At 48.0% G+C, this 18,047-nt stretch overlaps 1 protein-coding gene across 2 annotated transcripts in view; it reads right to left on the bottom strand.

Moving 5' to 3' along the window:
* Positions 1–16,330, bottom strand: part of HK2 (hexokinase 2) — a 62,646-nt gene extending 46,316 nt beyond the window's left edge. For both annotated transcript variants that reach the window (XM_060116812.1, XM_060116813.1), the window contains exon 1: positions 15,798–16,330. In XM_060116812.1, the coding sequence (XP_059972795.1) occupies positions 15,798–15,860 (63 nt within the window). In that variant the 5' untranslated portion in view covers positions 15,861–16,330. The remainder of the gene's footprint in view (positions 1–15,797) is intronic.
* Positions 16,331–18,047: the final 1,717 nt, after the last annotated feature.

The following is an 18,047-nucleotide window of genomic DNA, read 5'->3' as shown; positions in this document are numbered from 1 at the left end:
AGTCTCCATACAGAGACCTTTCTCCTGGATTGGGAAGGAAGGCAATGAACTTGGCGTAATCCTGCCAACTTGCACTCACAGTGCAGCCAGAGGGAGGGAGCGCAAGGAAGGAGCAAAGTCATGGGAGAACGTCGTTACTGTTACCAAATGCAAACAGCATAGTAAGACTATGGCTAAAAACTACTAACTCTTATAAGGGATCTTGGGGTAATGTGAGCTCAAAATCCCACTGAACATAGCATTTGAGTTTACCTAGTTTGTTCCTCTCACCCCAATAGTCATCAGGCCTAGGTTTGAATGCTTCCAAGCATGACAGGCTCACCACTTCTCAAAGCTGGTTAGCTTCTACTGTTGGTCAGCTCTAGTTATTAGAAAGCTTTCCCTCAATCTGAGATAAATCTACTTTCTGATAATTTCCATCTATTCTCTATTCTGCCACTTGGGATAATAGTTCCCAAACTTGGCTGCACATTACAATGACACACTAAGAATTCCAAAGATCTATTCCAGACTAATCAAACTGACACCTTGAGGTCTGTCTGGGTGCTCAAACATCTCCCCCTCTCCTTTGGCTGGTATCCACCATGTCAATAATGTAATAATGATGGGCTACGTTCTGGTCAACACTGCTCAAGGTCATTTTTACCACTTTCTGCCTGGGATCTTTGAAAGTCATTACTTAAGACATTAGGCTAAAGTGTGAAATAATCCTGTGTGGATCCTGGGCGCTGGGAGTTGGAGAGACAAACCCTGTACTTGTTGAAAACGAATTTCAGTTGCTGGAAACTATCAAAGTAGAGACAGTCCAGCCAACCCTTATTTAGTAGCTGGTTGTGGTGAAGTACAGGCTGTGGCATCAGAAAAATCAGTGTTCAAATCCTGGCTGTAGCATTTGTACAGGTGTCTGAGTCCCAGTTTCCTCCCTCTAAAGTGGGAGGACTAGCACTCACAACAGAGTCACTGGCATAAATGAGGTGACGTACGTAAAGCTCTCCATCCATCTAACCTTGTTTTCTACCCGTTTTCCTCTTCTTCTGCCAGACTCATCTCTGCCAAGGGGCACCCTCAGAGGATCAAGGACATTTCTTAACCCTATTGAGTCATATTGGGGTTAGCAAAACAGGGGCTACCCAGAGACAAGGGACTAATGAGAGATAGTAGTTTTAGATACATCTATTTAGCAATCTTGAGATTACAACTTCCTCATTGGGCAATTCTGGTCAATTTCTTTCTTCCCCTGACACACCAGTCCATGCCTGCCTCCTCTACAGAACTGTGGGTACAGGCAGGAGAAGTTCTAAAGAGAAACTGGAAACAAGCAGGCCCTTTAGGGCTTTCCCAGGTACAGAAGCCTTTCCGGGGCTTCCCTGGTGGCGCAGTGGTTGAGAGTCCGCCTGCCGATGCAGGGGACACGGGTTCGTGCCCCGGTCCGGGAAGATCCCACATGCCGCGGAGCGGCTAGGCCCGTGAGCCATGGCCCCTGAGTCTGCGCGTCCGGAGCCTGTGCTCCGCAACGGGAGAGGCCACAGCAGTGAGAGGCCCGCGTACTGCAAAACAAACAAACAAAAAAAAGCCTTTCCGAGCCCTGGTTCATGTTTGTGGGGAAAAGGCTTCAGCCTTCTAGGCTTTCGCAGAGTTCTAAAGGGCAGATTCAAACAGTTACTAACTAGGGAAGGGAGGGAATGCAGAAACAAAGGAGGAGCAGTCAAGAAACAATAGTGAAGCGATAAAGCAGAGTCCTGGTTCCTCCTCAGGGGATACACATAACAATTACCTCTGAGTTCTTCTGCAAGAACTAAGGCCCCCATCCAGATGGAGGATGGGAACTTCAGGCTCAGCCCAAGATTCCTGGAGCACCGCCCAGTTACCTCACCACCAACCAATCAGAAGAAAGTCACATACCTTGCAGCCCTCACCCCAAAATTTGCCTATGAAAACTCTTCCCTGAAAACAATCAAGGGAGTTCAAGTCTTTTAAGCACGAGCCACCCGTTCTCCCTGCATGGTCCTTGCAACAAACCTTTCCAAACTCCAACATTTCCGTGTATTTGGCCCCACCGTTTGTCGGGCACGTGAACTTATGTTCAACAACAAAATTAACCCCATACTATTTATAAAATAAGATAACACTCCACATGGAAAGCCCATCTCTTTAAATGCCCACAGTTTCCTCCAGACTAGCACTAAAGAGGGGAAACTGTGTCATAGCAATGATGCAAGGGTTGGAGGAAGCAGAATATCACCCTTGTAGAGGCTCCACTTCAAAGAGTGCAGTGGCTCAGGTGTGGCAGACACAGCCCCAGCCTGGTATGAGGAAGCCCAGCAAGGAAAGCCTGGAGGTGAGAGCTAGAAAGGAACCTCAGAGAAACTGAGGTCAAGGTAACAGCCTTGACTAAGGTCACAGAGTTGACACTAGAATCTGGATCACCCAGATCCCTTACTCTGTTGTCAGAAACAATAAATGATAATCCTACCCCCAAGCATCCCCAAGGGCCTATATCACCTTGCAGGCCAATTTCAGTTGAATGGCTAGTGACCTTCCCTGGATTGTGAGGACACCCTATCTGGCCCCAGTGGGGAAATGGTCCTGATCAAACTACTTACATCCAGAAAAGAACAATATTCCAACGTTGAGACTTTGTTATATAAACTGCTATAAATCCTACCTTGAATACCTTAAGAGGTCTCAAAGGAAAGTGTAGAAGAAACCTTAAGTTTCAACATCTAAATCTGTAAGATTCCTATCATACAACCCCTGAATTGCTGACCCCAGATTCTCTCATTTTATAGCCTATGTTGAAAACCAATTACATGCAAAGCACTATAGTATACAGGAACATAATTTTAAAAGAAATCAGTTGTGGAGATGGATAGTGGTGATAGTTGTATGTGAATGTACTTAATGCCACTGAATTGTACACTTTAAATATATATACAGTTGACCCTTGAACTACACAGGGGTTGGAGTGCCAACCCTCACACAGTGGAAAATCCACAGTCGGCACTCCTTATACATAGTTATGCATCCAACCAACCGCAAATCATGCAGTAATGTAGTACTATAGAATATATTTATTGAAAAAAAATTCACATATAAGTGGACCCATACAGTTCAAACCCATATTGTTCAAGGGTCAACTTTATACACACACACACACACACACACACACACACACACACACACACACAAATGTTTTTTAAATTTTTTTAAGAAATCAGGATTCCTGTTCTCTAGGACTTTACAAGACAGCACAGAACTCAACTCATTATAGACTCAATCAATGTCTCTGAAATGAATGGAGGGATGGGTCTTAGGAGATAAGAAAGGCAAGAGCAATGCAAAGCAGCCCATGGGAAGTGTCACATGTATGAGTAAGTGGCCTGTGAGACTGGCATTCCGGGGAGATTTCTTCCGGGCTAAGAACATACATATCCAACATACATGTCATTGGATGTATGTTGACGTTGGGACAGTAGGGAGATCATGTGAAAAGGCTCAGAAGGTGTGGGCAAGCCCAAGATCCTAGAAGGAGGTTATGAACTTTAGAACCAGAAAGCCACTCGCCTCACCACATTGCATTAGCTCCCTTTTGCAATGCCTTCATATTAGTAGGATTTAATCCTATCACCTTTAATCATGGGAAGGAAGAATCATAAAGATCACCCCACTGTGTAAAGTTGCTGTGTTGTTCACTGATCAGTCAATCCTCTGTGGGGTTTAGTGTCAGGAGAAAGTCTGGCTGCCCAGAGTCACTGTGCTTCCTGCTTCAGGCCAATGAAATTAAAACAACTGACTCAAGGAGAGCTGTCCTGGGCTTCCTTGGTGGCGCAGTGGTTGGGAATCCACCTGCCTAAGGTAGGGGTTGTGGGTTCGAGCCCTGGTCTGGGAAAATCCCACATGCCTCGGAGCAACTAAGCCCATGCTCCAGAACTGCTGAGCCTGCGTTCTAGAGCCAGTGAGCCAGAACCGCTGGGCCCATGTGCCACAACTACTGAAGCCCACGCACCGCAAAGAAGAGTGGACCCCGCTCGCCACAACTAAAGGAAAGCCTGCGCACAGCAATGAAGACCCAAAGGAGCCAAAAATAAATAAATAAATTTATCTGAAAAAAGGAGAGCTGTCCTTTTTGCCTCGACTATCAGGAAGCTCAGGGCTCTGTACTGGACTTTAATGAACTAAGTTTTTTGATAATCATTCCTGCCTGTTCCATGACTCTTATTCTAGAAGTCCTTTCAATGGAAGCTGAACCATATCACCTAATTCTTTTAATAAGTAGGCAGAAACTAAATAATACATGATCGAGCAAATGCTCATCAGTCATCCCTACAGAACCCACCCTCCTGGTAGAAGGGTTAATTAGAACCCACCCTCCTGGTAGAAGGGTGAATTCAAGTGACCAAACTGGATAAGACAGCAACTCCATAAGCATAGTCAGAGCCAAGGACCCAGGGACACCCTGAGGCATTATTGCACTGCTGGACTTCTTTCTCCAGTCTTTGGGTATTTCTGATTTAGTACCTAGAGACTTCTCTCCAGGAGGTGTTGAATGAACACTAGCTAATTCCTACATTTTAGCTTCTTCTAGACCTCAAGCACACCAACTGACTGAATTTTAGCTTTCCTAGCACTCGTGTTTCTGTCCTAAAGATACAATCAGGTGTATATATATATTATATATATATTATATATATACTGTATATATATAATATATATGTATATTATATATATGTGTGTATATATATATATATATATATATATAATATATATATATAATATATATATATTAGAGCAGACTCCAAGGATCCAACCTAGCCTCCTAGAAAGAAATTTAGGAAGGATCACACCCTCTTGAAGTGAAGGGCTTTGACTAGTCTCATCTGCTTTAATTCCACTATAGTCAAAACAGGGTTAGAGAGGCAGGGGCAGGGTACTATACAGCAATGAGAAGGCAGTACTTACCGTCACCTGCAACTACATATATAGATGAATGTCACAATATAAAGTTGGGTAAAAAAAAGCCAGATACAAAAGGGAAGAGATGATATGAGTCCATTTATAGTAAGTACAGAAACAGATCTATGCCGGTATAAGTCAGGATAGTGATTATATTTAGTGGGGGGTATACCTGCTATTGTTGGTAATAATTTGTTACTGGATCTGGGTGGTGGTTACCTGGTGTGTTCAGTTTTCTATATAAATTATACTTCTATTTAAAAACATAGGAAGGAAAAAGGACAAGGCACTGATTAGGCCCTAGTCTACCTACTCACATGGTAGGGCCAAAGAGGTCCGATCAGAGGGGAAAGCCATAACCTAAATGCAGCCATACACAGCCTTCCAGTGACTCTATGTGCTGACACATGCTTGCAACTTAGTTTCAAAAGAATTTCATATCTTCCATTATTCCTTTGCCAGTGTTTTACTGCAAATCTTTGACAAGGAAACCAAGGTTTGAAGAAGCTTCCCCAAGCCATAGGCCAAAGTCCCTGACAGGACCCATAACATCCAGTGGCCAGATGAGTGCCCTAACCTGGGGCATAGGTGTGCCCACACAGGGAAAGCTAGGTAACTGCTGTCAGTGGCCTCATTAATAATAATGTCTTCACAGACTCCTCCTGGGAGGACCAAGATTGCGCAAAGAGCAGCAAGTTTATCCTGTAATGTTGCCAAGCCAAGGCCAGATGTTTCCGATAAGATTAAAAAAAGAAAAAAAGGATGAATTGGGGAGAGAAAGACACAGCAGATCCTGGATTCTTTAAGGCTCCTGTCCTCTGAAACGCAGCTAACAAAGTGACAGATCTGCCTCGACACTTTTTTCAGATGGGACAAGGCGGACCCCCACTAGGGCGGCGCGCCACCTCAGGGAGATTCCAGCTGACGCACTGTGTACTCACATGGCTGGAGCAGTGCAGGGTGAGTGTGGAGCTCACTGAGGAGGCTTACAGGCCACTCCTCCAGGATCCTGTTGCACCGTGAGTCACAGGGTTTCCTGTTCTTCCAGTTCTTGGGCTGCATCGAGTTACAGCCAGACAGACAGACCTCAGGCAGTAGCACCTGTCTGGGGTCCAGGAGACAGGCATTTGGGATGCCTGTTCCGGGACCCTCCTATCCTCAGACTATGGAGCAGCAGTGCGAAGGAATAATATGTCCCCATTCGTCCACACATAATGATTGAGCACTACATTGAGTGTGCCAGCGCCAGGTGCTGAGGATACTGGGATAAAGAAGACCCTTCTGCCTGCAAGTGTTCAGTCTATTGGTAGGAGGCAAATATGTCAACAAGTTCTTATAAACTGAAGGAGTAAGGACAGAGAGTAAGCACTTTCTTTCACTAGAACAAAAGACAGATTTACAATCACTTAAATCACACACATCAGTACAATTCTGAGGAGGTTTTGTCTTGAAAAGGTTAAACATGTGTGTTGACCCCATGCCTAGAATGGTCCCCCACTCTGGCCTAACAAACTCCCACTTGTCCTTCAGGGCCCATACAAACGGCCTCTCCCCAGACACCTTCCCCAAATTCCCAGCTGGTTATACTACCACACTTTTGACACTTGTGTCTCTTGCTCTCACTGGTCCCAGAGGACTAAACGGCACTGACTACATGTCCCCAGCTTCATATTTGTGAGGCCAGAACTATCTCAGTTCTGAGATACAGCAGATGCTCAAGACATATTTGTTATGGTGACGTCAAGGGGTGACAGGAATGCCGAGGAGAAGAGTGAGAGAGTAACTTGGGTACAGGGGAAGAGCTGGCTACTGCAGACCGCCCAGGTGCTCAGAGCCTGGCCTTGTTCTTCAGGCCTGGGTCCACACTGCATGTGATCCTGGCAGCAGCAGAGTTTCCTCTCCATCTACCTGGCTGCCCTGGCCAGTACCCCAGATCCCCTAGGGGTTGAACTCTGCCCCCCTCTGGCCAGCCCCATGGCAGGGACCAGAGTCTGCCCCTGAGCCCATATGCCCACAGGGGCATCTGAACTCCCCACTCTTGTCTGCTGCCAACTGTCCACCTGCTGGACCAAATCACTTTGGGTCTGTCTCCTTGTACCATGTCCAGCCCCGACCTTCCCAGTCTACTCAACCCACCTCAGACACACCCACCATAAGCAGGGCAACCATATATCCCAGTTTGCCCAGGACAATCTGTTTACAGTGTGGTAGCACCATAACTGTTAACAGTGTCCCATTTTACTCTCAAAAGTGGCCCAGTTTGGACAATAAATTATAGGGTCACCTTAGGTACAGGCTACAAAGCAAATCCTGCTCATGGTTCTTGGGGAGCCCACACCTGAATGATGAGAAGAGCTCATTCTATGCCAATGGTGCTGAAAGGAATCTGGGTTTCCTTTCAGGAAATGGTGGAGAAACTGGGTTCTTGGCTGGTCCCTTAGTACATGGCACCTGGTTTCCTCAACTGCAAAATAAAGGATTTGGACGAGATGATCTCAAAGGTCCCTTCCCAACTGACCCCGGACTGATAATCCCATGAAACTGAAAGACAACTGGCTATCTCCAGTTGTCCCAGGCAGCCCCACACTGGGGCTAAGGGCCTGGGCTCTGGAATCATACTGCCTGGGTTTGAATTCTGGCTTGCCTTTGAGCAAGGTACTGTCCCTTTCTGTGCCTTGGTGTCTTCATCTGAATAATAGGTAATAATAATGTCTACCCTGGAGGGCTGCCTGAGGATGACCTGAGTTGTAGTAGAGTTCACAGACAGAGCCCAGCACTTCGTAAGTGGTGTACATGTTTTTTAATTTAAGACCTTTGGGAATTGAGGGGAAAAGAGAACTGGTGGGACATGGCTGGAAGGCTCCATTCGAAGGGGTTGAGAGAGGAAAACATGGGAGGAAGCAGGAGGAGCTTTTCTCCCTCAAATGGGAAAAAGGAAAAGTGACAGCTTCAAATTCCCTTACTTAGCCCAAATCAAAGCTGTCCAATGGTTTATCTGGTTTCATTCCTTTATCAGACAATATGGCGAAGCCAGAAGGAAGAGGTTGGGAACAAGGCCTTCCAAGAACATAGACCGTCTCCAGGCCTCCGGGCAGGGATGCTGAGCTAAAGGTGAGAAGAGGCAGGAAGGCTGGGTGAGGTGGGTGGGCACCGAGGGCTCCCAGAGCCAGGGTCTCGGGTCTGACTCACTCTCCAGGGAAGGACTATTAAGGAATTACTTAGAGATCCACAGACAGAAGTGCAAAAAGCATGACACTTCAAGGAAAAGGAGATTGTCTAGCTCCTGCTCCCATGGAAACAAGACCAAGACTCCCAACCAAGTTTGGACAAGACAAAGGCTGTACAGGGATGGGGGGAGTAGAGAGTGGGTTCCACACAGAGGGTCCTCTCAGGCTTTGTCAAGAACCCCAAGCACCGCAGTGTCAGAAGGGCCCAGAGTCTACCTATGAGGGGCATAGGGCTCTCTGCTGAGAACCAAGATGGCCAAGGACTCTCCATTCAATGTGCCAGAAAATGTGAGAATGACTGTTCCCTTCATTGAAACTCCAGGGGTCAGTAGACTGAAACCTACCATGACCCGGTCCTATGACTCAACAGCACAAGGCACCTCAAGTGGTTCCCCCAGTGGGAAGCCAGAGTCTGGGGCAGATGTGAGGAAGTGTGAGCAAGCATCTCATTGGCCAACTTCAGCATAAGTGGCCTCAGCAACTGCCATTGGAGCCCCTGTGATTCTGCCCTCCAGGGGAGGTACCGACAGGGAGCGAACTAGACTTCTACAGGGAAAAGGGGTGGAAAAATGCTGTGACTCTTCAGTGAAGCTTTGTCTCTCATGACTTCCCAAGGAGGACGCTTCAAGCTGAGGTGCACCAAAATGCCCCAGGCAACCCAGAGACGCCCCCCTCCACCCAATGGGGATGCTGTATCCCCAGAAGACCAGAAGGAAAGCAAGTTAGAGGAAGAGCTCAGAAATGGGTCTCCTATGCCCAGAAGAGAGAAGGCTTTAGACGTTGGACGGGGCAGTGAGGAAGCTTCCTTATTCCTCAGCTTTAGGGACTTTCCATCCTTCTGTCCGCCCTGTCCTTTGCCCTAATCCAACGTAAGACAGAGAACAGAAATGGGCCAGAACCCTTACGCCCTAAAAGTCCTTAGGAAAAAAGAAGCGGGGCCCCTTTTGCTTCTGCCTTAGATGGATAGCGCAGTCAGGTATCCGAGAGTGTGTCTATCTCTATGTACTAATATTTGACACATAAAATGTTGGGTATGTAGCAGGCACAGCTCTAAGAACGTCACATATATTCACTTTCTCTTAAATCCTTACAAAGACCCCATTAAGGTGTTATCCACTCTCCATTTTACAAGTGGAAGAAACTGAGGCCTAGAGAGGTTAAATAACTGGCCCAAGTTCACACAGCTGGTTTGTGGTGAGCCAGGATTCCACCCCAGGGAGCCTGGCTCTACTTCTCAGCACACAGCCTCTCCCAGTGACTGCTGGACTGTCCCTGAGATAGGAGTTCCACCAGCTCACATGCCTGCCTTGTTCAGAAGCCTGGAAGATGCCTGGCCTTCAGGGAAACCCCAGCAACAGCCAGGGTGAGGTTCTCCTGGGGTCAGCTGAGCAAACTTCTCTCCCACTGGCTTCCTGGAGTGCTTACCTTGCCCACATGTTTCTGGCTGAAAACAGAAAAACAGTTACTCAGGTAACCCACACTTCAGCCAGGGGTCATGGACATCTGCTAACTACTGTGGTCTGCAGACCTCACCTTAAATTCATCTTTTGTAAAAGGCCACTTCCCACCATGACTATCCCATGACATGGCACACTGAGAGCTAAGAACTATGGTCCTAGTTGCAGCTACTACTAAGTAGCTGTATGACCATTAGCAATGCACTATAATACTGGAATGGGGGATAGACCATGTTCTTCTGATGCAGTTTCTCAACCTATAGATATTTGGGGTCAGAAAAGTCTTTTTTTTTTTTTGGCAGGGGGGCTGTCCTGGGCATTGTAGGATGTTTAGCATTATCCCTTGCCTCTGCTTACTAGATGCAAAAACACATCTTCATCCACCTGCCTGTGACAACCAAAAATGTCTTCAGACACCACCAAAGTCCACCTGGGGGATGAAATCACTAATAGTTGAAAACCACTGCTCTAAAGGAGTAGTTAAAAAACAAACAAACAACAACAAAAAAAACCCACAGGCTTCGCCCTTGTAAATTGGGTAGGGTAAAAACTCTTGCTCTTTATGATAGGCTGGGTAGCCCCTCACAAGATTATCCAGCCCAAAATGTCAATAGCACCAAGGTTGAGAGACCTGCTTTAGAGGTAAGCAGGAACATCTACCTGTGATCTATGGTGTAAGATATTAAGTTGCAGCCAGCGAACTCCATGATTTGATTTGCCACACCTCCACCCCCACTACTTTGGAAAGTCAAAGACAGACAACACACAGTGTTGGAAAACAAACCAAACTTGCTGACTTCAAAACTCAACAATGATAATGAGGAACCAGTTATCAAGAGCCATCTTTTAAACCGGAAGTATCTGAACAAAGGAAGCCAGTTTTCTGGGGTTCCTGAGCTCTTTCAGTATATCAGATCTCCTTACTATGGCTGCCAGACTTTGAGAAAACTGTTGCGGTTGGTGTTGTTTTGAGTCTCCCTGGAAAAGGGTCCCTAGCTGCCCTCAAACTCCTCAGGGTGCTAGAAAAGTTCAACTTTGAAAAGTGATGTTAAAAAAAAAAAAAAAAATGTTGGCTTTGTCTGAGGAGCCTCAGAGAGAATTTTTTTTTTTTTTTTTTTTTTGCGGGCCTCTCACTGTTGTGGCCTCTCCCGTTGCGGAGCACAGGCTCCGGACGCGCAGGCTCAGCAGCCATGGCTCGCGGGCCCAGCCTCTCCGCGGCATGTGGGATCTTCCCGGACCAGGGCACGAACCCGTGTCCCCCGCATCAGCAGGCGGACTCTCAACCACTGCGCCACCAGGGAAGCCCCAGAGAGAATTTTAATTCATTCAGGGGTAAAGAAAAAAGTGCTTCTTGGCCGCTCTCTGAAATAGAAATTTGACAATACAAAACAAATGGATGATTAGTAAAAGCTACAAAATATTCCTGCTACCATCAATTGTCTTCGGAGCAGGAAAGAGACTTGGTACTAAGATACTAAGTTGAACAAATGAGGCAAATTGTACCTGTCAATGTCAGTTAAGTCAGCCAAAAATAATCTTACTAAGGTTTTAGTCAGTACTTTACTCCCATACTTTCATCCCCTATCTGAAGATTAATGGCACATAGTAGGTGCTCAAAAAATATCAGTTGAGATTCCCTTGAGGTCCCTAATTCCCTATCCCATGGGAATGACTGCCATGACCTTTTAGTGGATGTAAAGTATCTATTTCTAGAGCCTCATCTCACCAGACAGCTGAAAGGTGTCTTAGTCTCAATTTCCCACATAGTAACTATACCCACAGTAGGTTCTCAAAAAACATTAAACTCTTATCTCTTGGGGATTCTGTTGAGTCTTTCTGCTTCCAAGATATTCTCCCCCCTCATTAACTCCAGAGTTGAAAGCTACCCCTCACTAACGTAGTAAAGAGCCCAAGTGAACTATCTATATTCCAAGATTGTATGTCGCCAGTCTGTGTGTGTTAAAATAATCGGTTAATGGCTAAAGGAAGGCATGTATACTTCATTTCACTTCCATGGTTAATCCTGATTCTCATTCTTAAGAGACAAAAATCCTGTATCTTGTATACTATTTATAGCTCAATTAATTAAAAGAATCCTCTAACTCTCCAGACAGGACAAAAACCCTTGATTGCTGGAGGACAGTAGACACCCTTTTTCTCTCTCCCCCTCTCTCTCCCCGCCTCCCTTTCCCCTCAGGATCAGTCTCACGCCAAGCCTCAGGCCTTGGGGAGGGAATAGCTCACTGTCTTTCCCTCCAAGCGCCCCCCCCAACCCTTGGATACCCACCCCTTCAGCTCAGTACCAGCGCCCCCCACCCCCGGCTGCCTCTCACCCTTGTTCTGCTTCTTTCCCCAGGAAGGTCCACTCCTTCATTCTTGGACTCACTGAACACCTCACCAGTGGCCATAAACTGGCTGTAAAGGTGAACAGCTAGGATTCTCCCTGCCCTGTAACCACCAACTCCAGTGTATGATGGAATGAAACAAATGCCACACAAAATCACCTAGTGTGACCAGGTGTGACATTTAGAGGAATGGTGATTCAAGTCTTCGGGAATGCAGCTAGAGAAGATGAGGCTGAGGTGGGGGGTGGGGTCAGGGAGCAATCAGTATACAGTCTTTTTTTTGAAGTATATTTGATTTACAATGTTGTGTTAGTTTCTGGTATACAGTAAAGTGATTCAGTTATACATATATATATATATTTATATTCTTTTCCATTATGGTTTATTACAGGATGTTGAATATAGTCCCCTGTGCTATATAGGAGGACTTTATTGTTTATCGTTTTTTGTTTGTTTTTTTTTGCGGTACGCGGGCCTCTCACTGTTGTGGCCTCTCCCGTTGCGGAGCACAGGCTCCGGATGCACAGGCCCAGCGGCCATGGCTCACGGGCCCAGCCGCTCCGCAGCATGTGGGATCTTCCCAGACCGGGGCAAGAACCCGTGTCCCCTGCATCGGCAGGCGGACTCTCAACCGCTGCGCCACCAGGGAAGCCCCTGTTTATCTATTTTATATATAGTAGCTTGTATCTGCTAATCCCAAACTCCTAATGTATTCTTCCCCCATCCCCTTTCCCCTTTGGTAACCATTAGTTTGTTTTCTATGTCAGTGAGTCTGTTTCTGTTTCATAAATAAGTTCATTTGTGTCATATTAGATTCCACATATAAGTTATAGTACGCAGTCTTCTGAAATGATCCAGTCTGGCTCCAGAAAGAGACTGGAAACAAACCCTAGGAGGCCTCTGAAGTAACCCAGAGACCAGCTGACCAAGGTAAAGCAATCAGAAAGGAAAGTCAGTGAAATGGGTCCAGGGCTCCCAGTCAGAATAATCAGAGGGTACTGGTGCCACTAATCTGACCAAGAGAAGAGCTAGCTGCATTTCTGGACATGCTGGGTGAGGGTGCCGCCAGCATCCAAGAGTGAACACAGACACGGGTCAGGATGGGGTCTTCTGATGGTCCCAGAGGCAGGGGGTGTGGTCAAGAGCATGGGCCTCTGGAGCCCAAATGCACGGCTTCAATTTCCAGCCTTTACAAAAAAGCTAGTGACCTTGAACAAGTCACTCTGTGCCTCAGGTCCTTACCAGTAAAACAGGGATGCTGCTAATAGTATCTACTTCATGGTGTTGTTATGAATGTTAACGAGCTAACATATGTAAAGAGCTTAAAACCACGTGGTTCATAGTAAATGCTATGTGTTTGCTCTTCAGTTTCAAAGTGTCAATCAGCACAAAACACTGGGCTTGTCTATCAGGGAACAAGTGATAATGATGGGGCTAGTTTTGGGCAGGTGAACCTAAACTTTCCCTGCCTCAGTCTACAACCCAGATTATGTAAAATGATAGGGATTTCAGAAGAGTTCAAATCAAGGCCTTTTCAAAAGACTGTAAAACTCAAGCTTCAACCTTCTCTCCTAATTCTTCCTTCTAGTAGCAACTTTAAAAGATCCTTCCAAAATATTCTCTCTGATTCTCTCCCTATTTCCTAACTGCTGCTGGAAACAGGCAGCTTTGCTCACCTAAGCTGGGAGGCCAAGTCCCAGCTTCCACACCTGCTCAGTTAAGGCCTGACTCAATTCTGCCCCCATTGGTAATTTGGAGGAAATACACCCAAGTGTCCCTGAGACACTTGACAGGCTGCAAATGTAGAGAAGACTACAAGAAAGACCTTTTCACATTGCTGTGCTTAATCATCACAACTTCCTAAAGTGAAGAAGGTTGCTGTTGTCATCCCTGCTTTACAAAAAGAAATTGGCAGTCCAAAGAAGCAAAGTGACTTGCTCAGAGTCCTGTGGTTAATAAACCACAAAACAGAGATTAGAACTCATTTCTACATAATCTGGTTAATTCTCATTCCAGTTTGGGACTAAAGCTATGACCCCTTCCCATTCCAGGCCAGGAAGGTTCCAGTCCTAGCCTCCATCCTCTGGTTTGGGGGAGGGTAAATTTGTGGTCCTAGGTTCCTTCCTCTGGACAGGGGGTGAGTAAATTTAAATGTCCTGGGGCAATATTCACCCAACTGAGAAGACCTCTCCTGAATTAATGGTCCTCCAGCTGGGACTTGCCAAGAGATGACAGTCACAAGGGTTAACTCACTTCTTGGGCAAAGAAGCCCAACGAAGTTGCCAAGGTCCTGCCGGATCACAGACACGTTCTTAAATAAACTGAATTAAAGTGCAGGGCAGAGCCTTATCCCAGGATTGAGTTAGAAAGTAACAGCCACTTACAAGCAGACTAAAACTCAACTAAACCAGCGGCCGTCTGCTCCCTACTCCAGTCTGAGGCTAAGTAATGTCATGGTATCTTGGGGTTCATCTGCCACGGCTTTGAAAATCCTGTGATGGCAACCCACTTTCCTCTCCTTTGCTCTCAGGATCCCCAGAATGGGAGTATGAGCAGGTCGCCCCACAGAAAGATAATGTGAAAACTTTTGCCCAAAAATGTGTTCCCATTGAGATACAGATATTTCAAGTATGTAATTGAGCAACGCTGTCATTGACTCACAGATCTGGACACCCTCCACCCCCGCCTCAGCCCACCCTCTCGTCTCAAGTCCTAGCTGAGGCCCAGGGCCAGGAGCCAATCCCGAAATCCCGAGCGTTTCAGAAACTCAATTCTCCCCAGAGAGCGCCTGGGGCCCAGCCTAGCCCCACCCCCTCTCCATACCCAGAGGCACAGAGAGCGAGGCTCCCCGGCGGGGCCAGAGGCTTTGTCTTACGTAAAAGACCTGGCCCGAGCAAGAGCTCGGACTTAGGCGGGGTGCTGCTGAGACAGAAGTGGGCAGACAGGTCGGGGCTTACGACAGGGAAAAGCTCGTTTTAAGAAGGACAGAAATCTCCAGGAAGACGGCAAAGAGGGGGAAAGGGGGTGTTGGTCCTCTCGGAGAAACTTTTAGGTACACCAGAAGTAACATCCAAAGTCCGCCCCCCATTTGGAGGCGGGCCCGAGGATGGGGTACTCAAGGCGGGGCGGCCCCGAGGCAGGCGCTGGGAGTGGGCGTGGTGGGGGGCGTACGCCCCTCGCGGAGCCACAGTTCCGGGCGCCTCAGTTCCGGGGAAGGGGTGCGGCGGGCGGAGTTTCTCTGACCCTTTCCCAGCTTGTTCCCGCGTGGTCTTCTCCCCAAGCCCACCTCCGCAAGGCCGTGAGGAACGCTAGGGGGAATCGTAGGTCCCCAAAATGTGGTCCTTTAGCGCGGGAGGAACCCAGGCAACCCCGCGCGGCAGCGGAGCCTTCCCCCAACCCACCCCCCCGCCACGATTCTCCCCACGTGCTCTGGCCGGAACTCAGGCTGCGAAAGGGGGGCTCCTCCCACGTGGGCCCAGCAGTCAAAGACTACGTGCCGGGTGGCCCGCCCCTCCAAAAAAAAAAAAAAGCGCGAGCGCGCGCAGGGCCGCAAAGAGGGAGAGCCGCGCGGTGCGCGAGCCCCGGAGCCTCGCACGCGCGCACACGTCTGCCCGTGCCTAGCGGACGTGGCTCCTCCAGCCCAGGACTTTCCCCGCCGCGCTGATATTTTCCGCGTCCGCGGGCCGGAATGGGGAGGAAGCGGGTCCCCGCAGGGTCTAAGAGGAGAGTCCCAGCCGGCCGGGACCCCGGAGAGAGGGCCGGGGACAAAGCAACGTTGTCAGGCGAGCCAGCCGCCCCCGCCCGCGCTTACTTACCTTCTGCACTTGGTCATGGTTGAGCTCCGTAAAGAAGTAGGCGAGCAGATGCGAGGCGATCATCCTGCCGCGGCCCGACGGCGCCGAGCTGGGAAACCTTGGCTGGAGCGCGTGCGGGGGAGGAGGGCGGCGCGGTGTGACCGCTTTGTAGCCGGGCTTGGAGGCCCGGTCGGGAGCGGTGAGTCCGGGAGGCACACAAAGAAGGCGCACGATGGCGCGCCCAGCTGCAGGGTCTCGGGTCTCTAAAAACAGGTTCTGATAGTCACAGCTGCTGAAGGACCAAGAATCACTGCCAGCGACGTGCTGGGATGCCCCACTGTCAAGGTACTAACTTCAGCCACAGAATCACTAAGGCTCAACTTGAGAAGAATAGCAGCTTGGCTCCACTAGGGCGACAGGACTTCTCCGGCTCACACGCGCGCTGCTTTCGCCCGCGGATCTTCTCGGCTCGATGACACGCTGGTGCTAGCGGCGGCCCGGGACTCCTGCGCTGGAGTTTCGTGCAACAATGTGGCTTATTGAGGGGTTGCCGGCTCGCGGGCCGCCGGGTCAGTGACGCGCGCACGCCCATTGGCTGCGCGGGGAGGGTGTGTGTGCCCACGGGCCGCCCGCCGCCGCGGTGCAGCCAGTCAGAGCGGACGGCCCGCGGGCGCGGCCGCTCAGACACCCGAGCCGGCAAGCTGGAGGGGCGCACCCGGGGCGGGGGGAGGGGCCAGGCAGCATGGATGAGACGTGTGGTCCGTGGCAACAGGCTGGGGCGGAAAGGCGCATGAGCCACCGCCGCGTCAGGCCCAGCTCTGGGTGGGGGGGGCGCATAATCACAGACCCGGAGTGTGGGGTGACTGGAAAGACGGGTCACCGGACTTGCACACGCCCTGGGCGGGAGAGAAACACTGTCTGGCATCTCGGGGTCATGTGAGGGGCCCCCGCTACTGGGTCACATTTCTGAAGCATCTTAGTTCTCACCTATTGTGGCTCCAGGCGTCCGCGCAATGCTGATGCAAAGTGAGCCGCCGCAACTGCTGCTTACTTTATGCCAGGCACCACAAAACTGAATGGATGTGAGGTTTACTAACCTTGTTTTACAGATGAGGAAACAGAGCCCTTAAGGTCACACAGTTAATGAGTGGCAGGTAAGGGAAGAAACCCACATCCGTCTGTCTTTGAGGCCCTATTCTTTTCCCTATTATCCCATCCTGCCACTGTAAGAGCCGGGAAGTAGAAAGCAGGAAAAGAACTTTGTCTGCAGCTGTAGGACTGATGCATGGGTGAAACTGGGTGGGTGATAAGTGTGTAACCAAATGATCCTGGACATGTGTGGGGTGGGGTGGCTTATGGATGCTGAGAGGAGTAGGAGCCCCAGCCACAGCTAATGCCTGGCACCAAACGTTTTTTTGTTTTTCCTTTTTTTTTTTTTTCTAATTTTATTGAAGTATAGTTGATTTACAATGTTGTGTTCATTTCTGCTGTACAGCAAAGTGAAGCAGTTATATATTCTTTTTATATATATATATTATATAAATTATATATTTATATAATATATAAATTATATATATAAATTATATATTATCTATATATATATATTATATATCTTATTCTTTTTATATATTCCTTTTCATATTCTTTTCCATATGGTTTATCACAGGGTATTGAATCTAGTTCCCTGTGCTATACAGTAGGACCTTGTTGTTTATCCATCCTACATATAATAGTTTGCATCTGCTAACTCCAGACTCCCAATCCTTCCTCCCTCCCCACCACCTGCAACTACAAGTCTGTTCTCTGTATCTGTGAGTCTTTTTCTGTTCCATAGATATGTTCATTTGTATCGTATTTTAGCTTACATACATAAGTGATATCATATGATATTTGTCTTTCTCTTTCTGCCTTACTTCACTTAGCACGAGAATCTCTAGGTCTACCCATGTTGCTGCAAATGGCATTATTTCATTCATTTTTATGGCTGGATAATATTCCATTGTATATACATACCATATCTTCTTTATCCATTCATCTATAGATGGATATTTAGGTTTTTTCCATGTCTTGGCTGTAAATAGTGCTGCAATGAACATCGGGTGCATGTATCTTTTCAAATTATAGTTTTGTCTGGGTATATGCCCAGGAGTGGGATTGCTGGATCATAGGCTGGCACCAGACTTTTATACATGGTGGAAGCCAGCAAGAGTGAGTGCAGCCTCCGGGAGACTGGTGATTGTGGAGAATAGCAAGCCTGGGGTTGGAAAGGCC

The sequence above is a fragment of the Mesoplodon densirostris genome, chromosome 14 (genome assembly GCF_025265405.1).
Source record: "Mesoplodon densirostris isolate mMesDen1 chromosome 14, mMesDen1 primary haplotype, whole genome shotgun sequence".
In the NCBI taxonomy this organism is placed as follows: Eukaryota; Metazoa; Chordata; class Mammalia; order Artiodactyla; family Ziphiidae; genus Mesoplodon; species Mesoplodon densirostris.
This window is presented reverse-complemented; position numbering and strand designations above follow the sequence as displayed.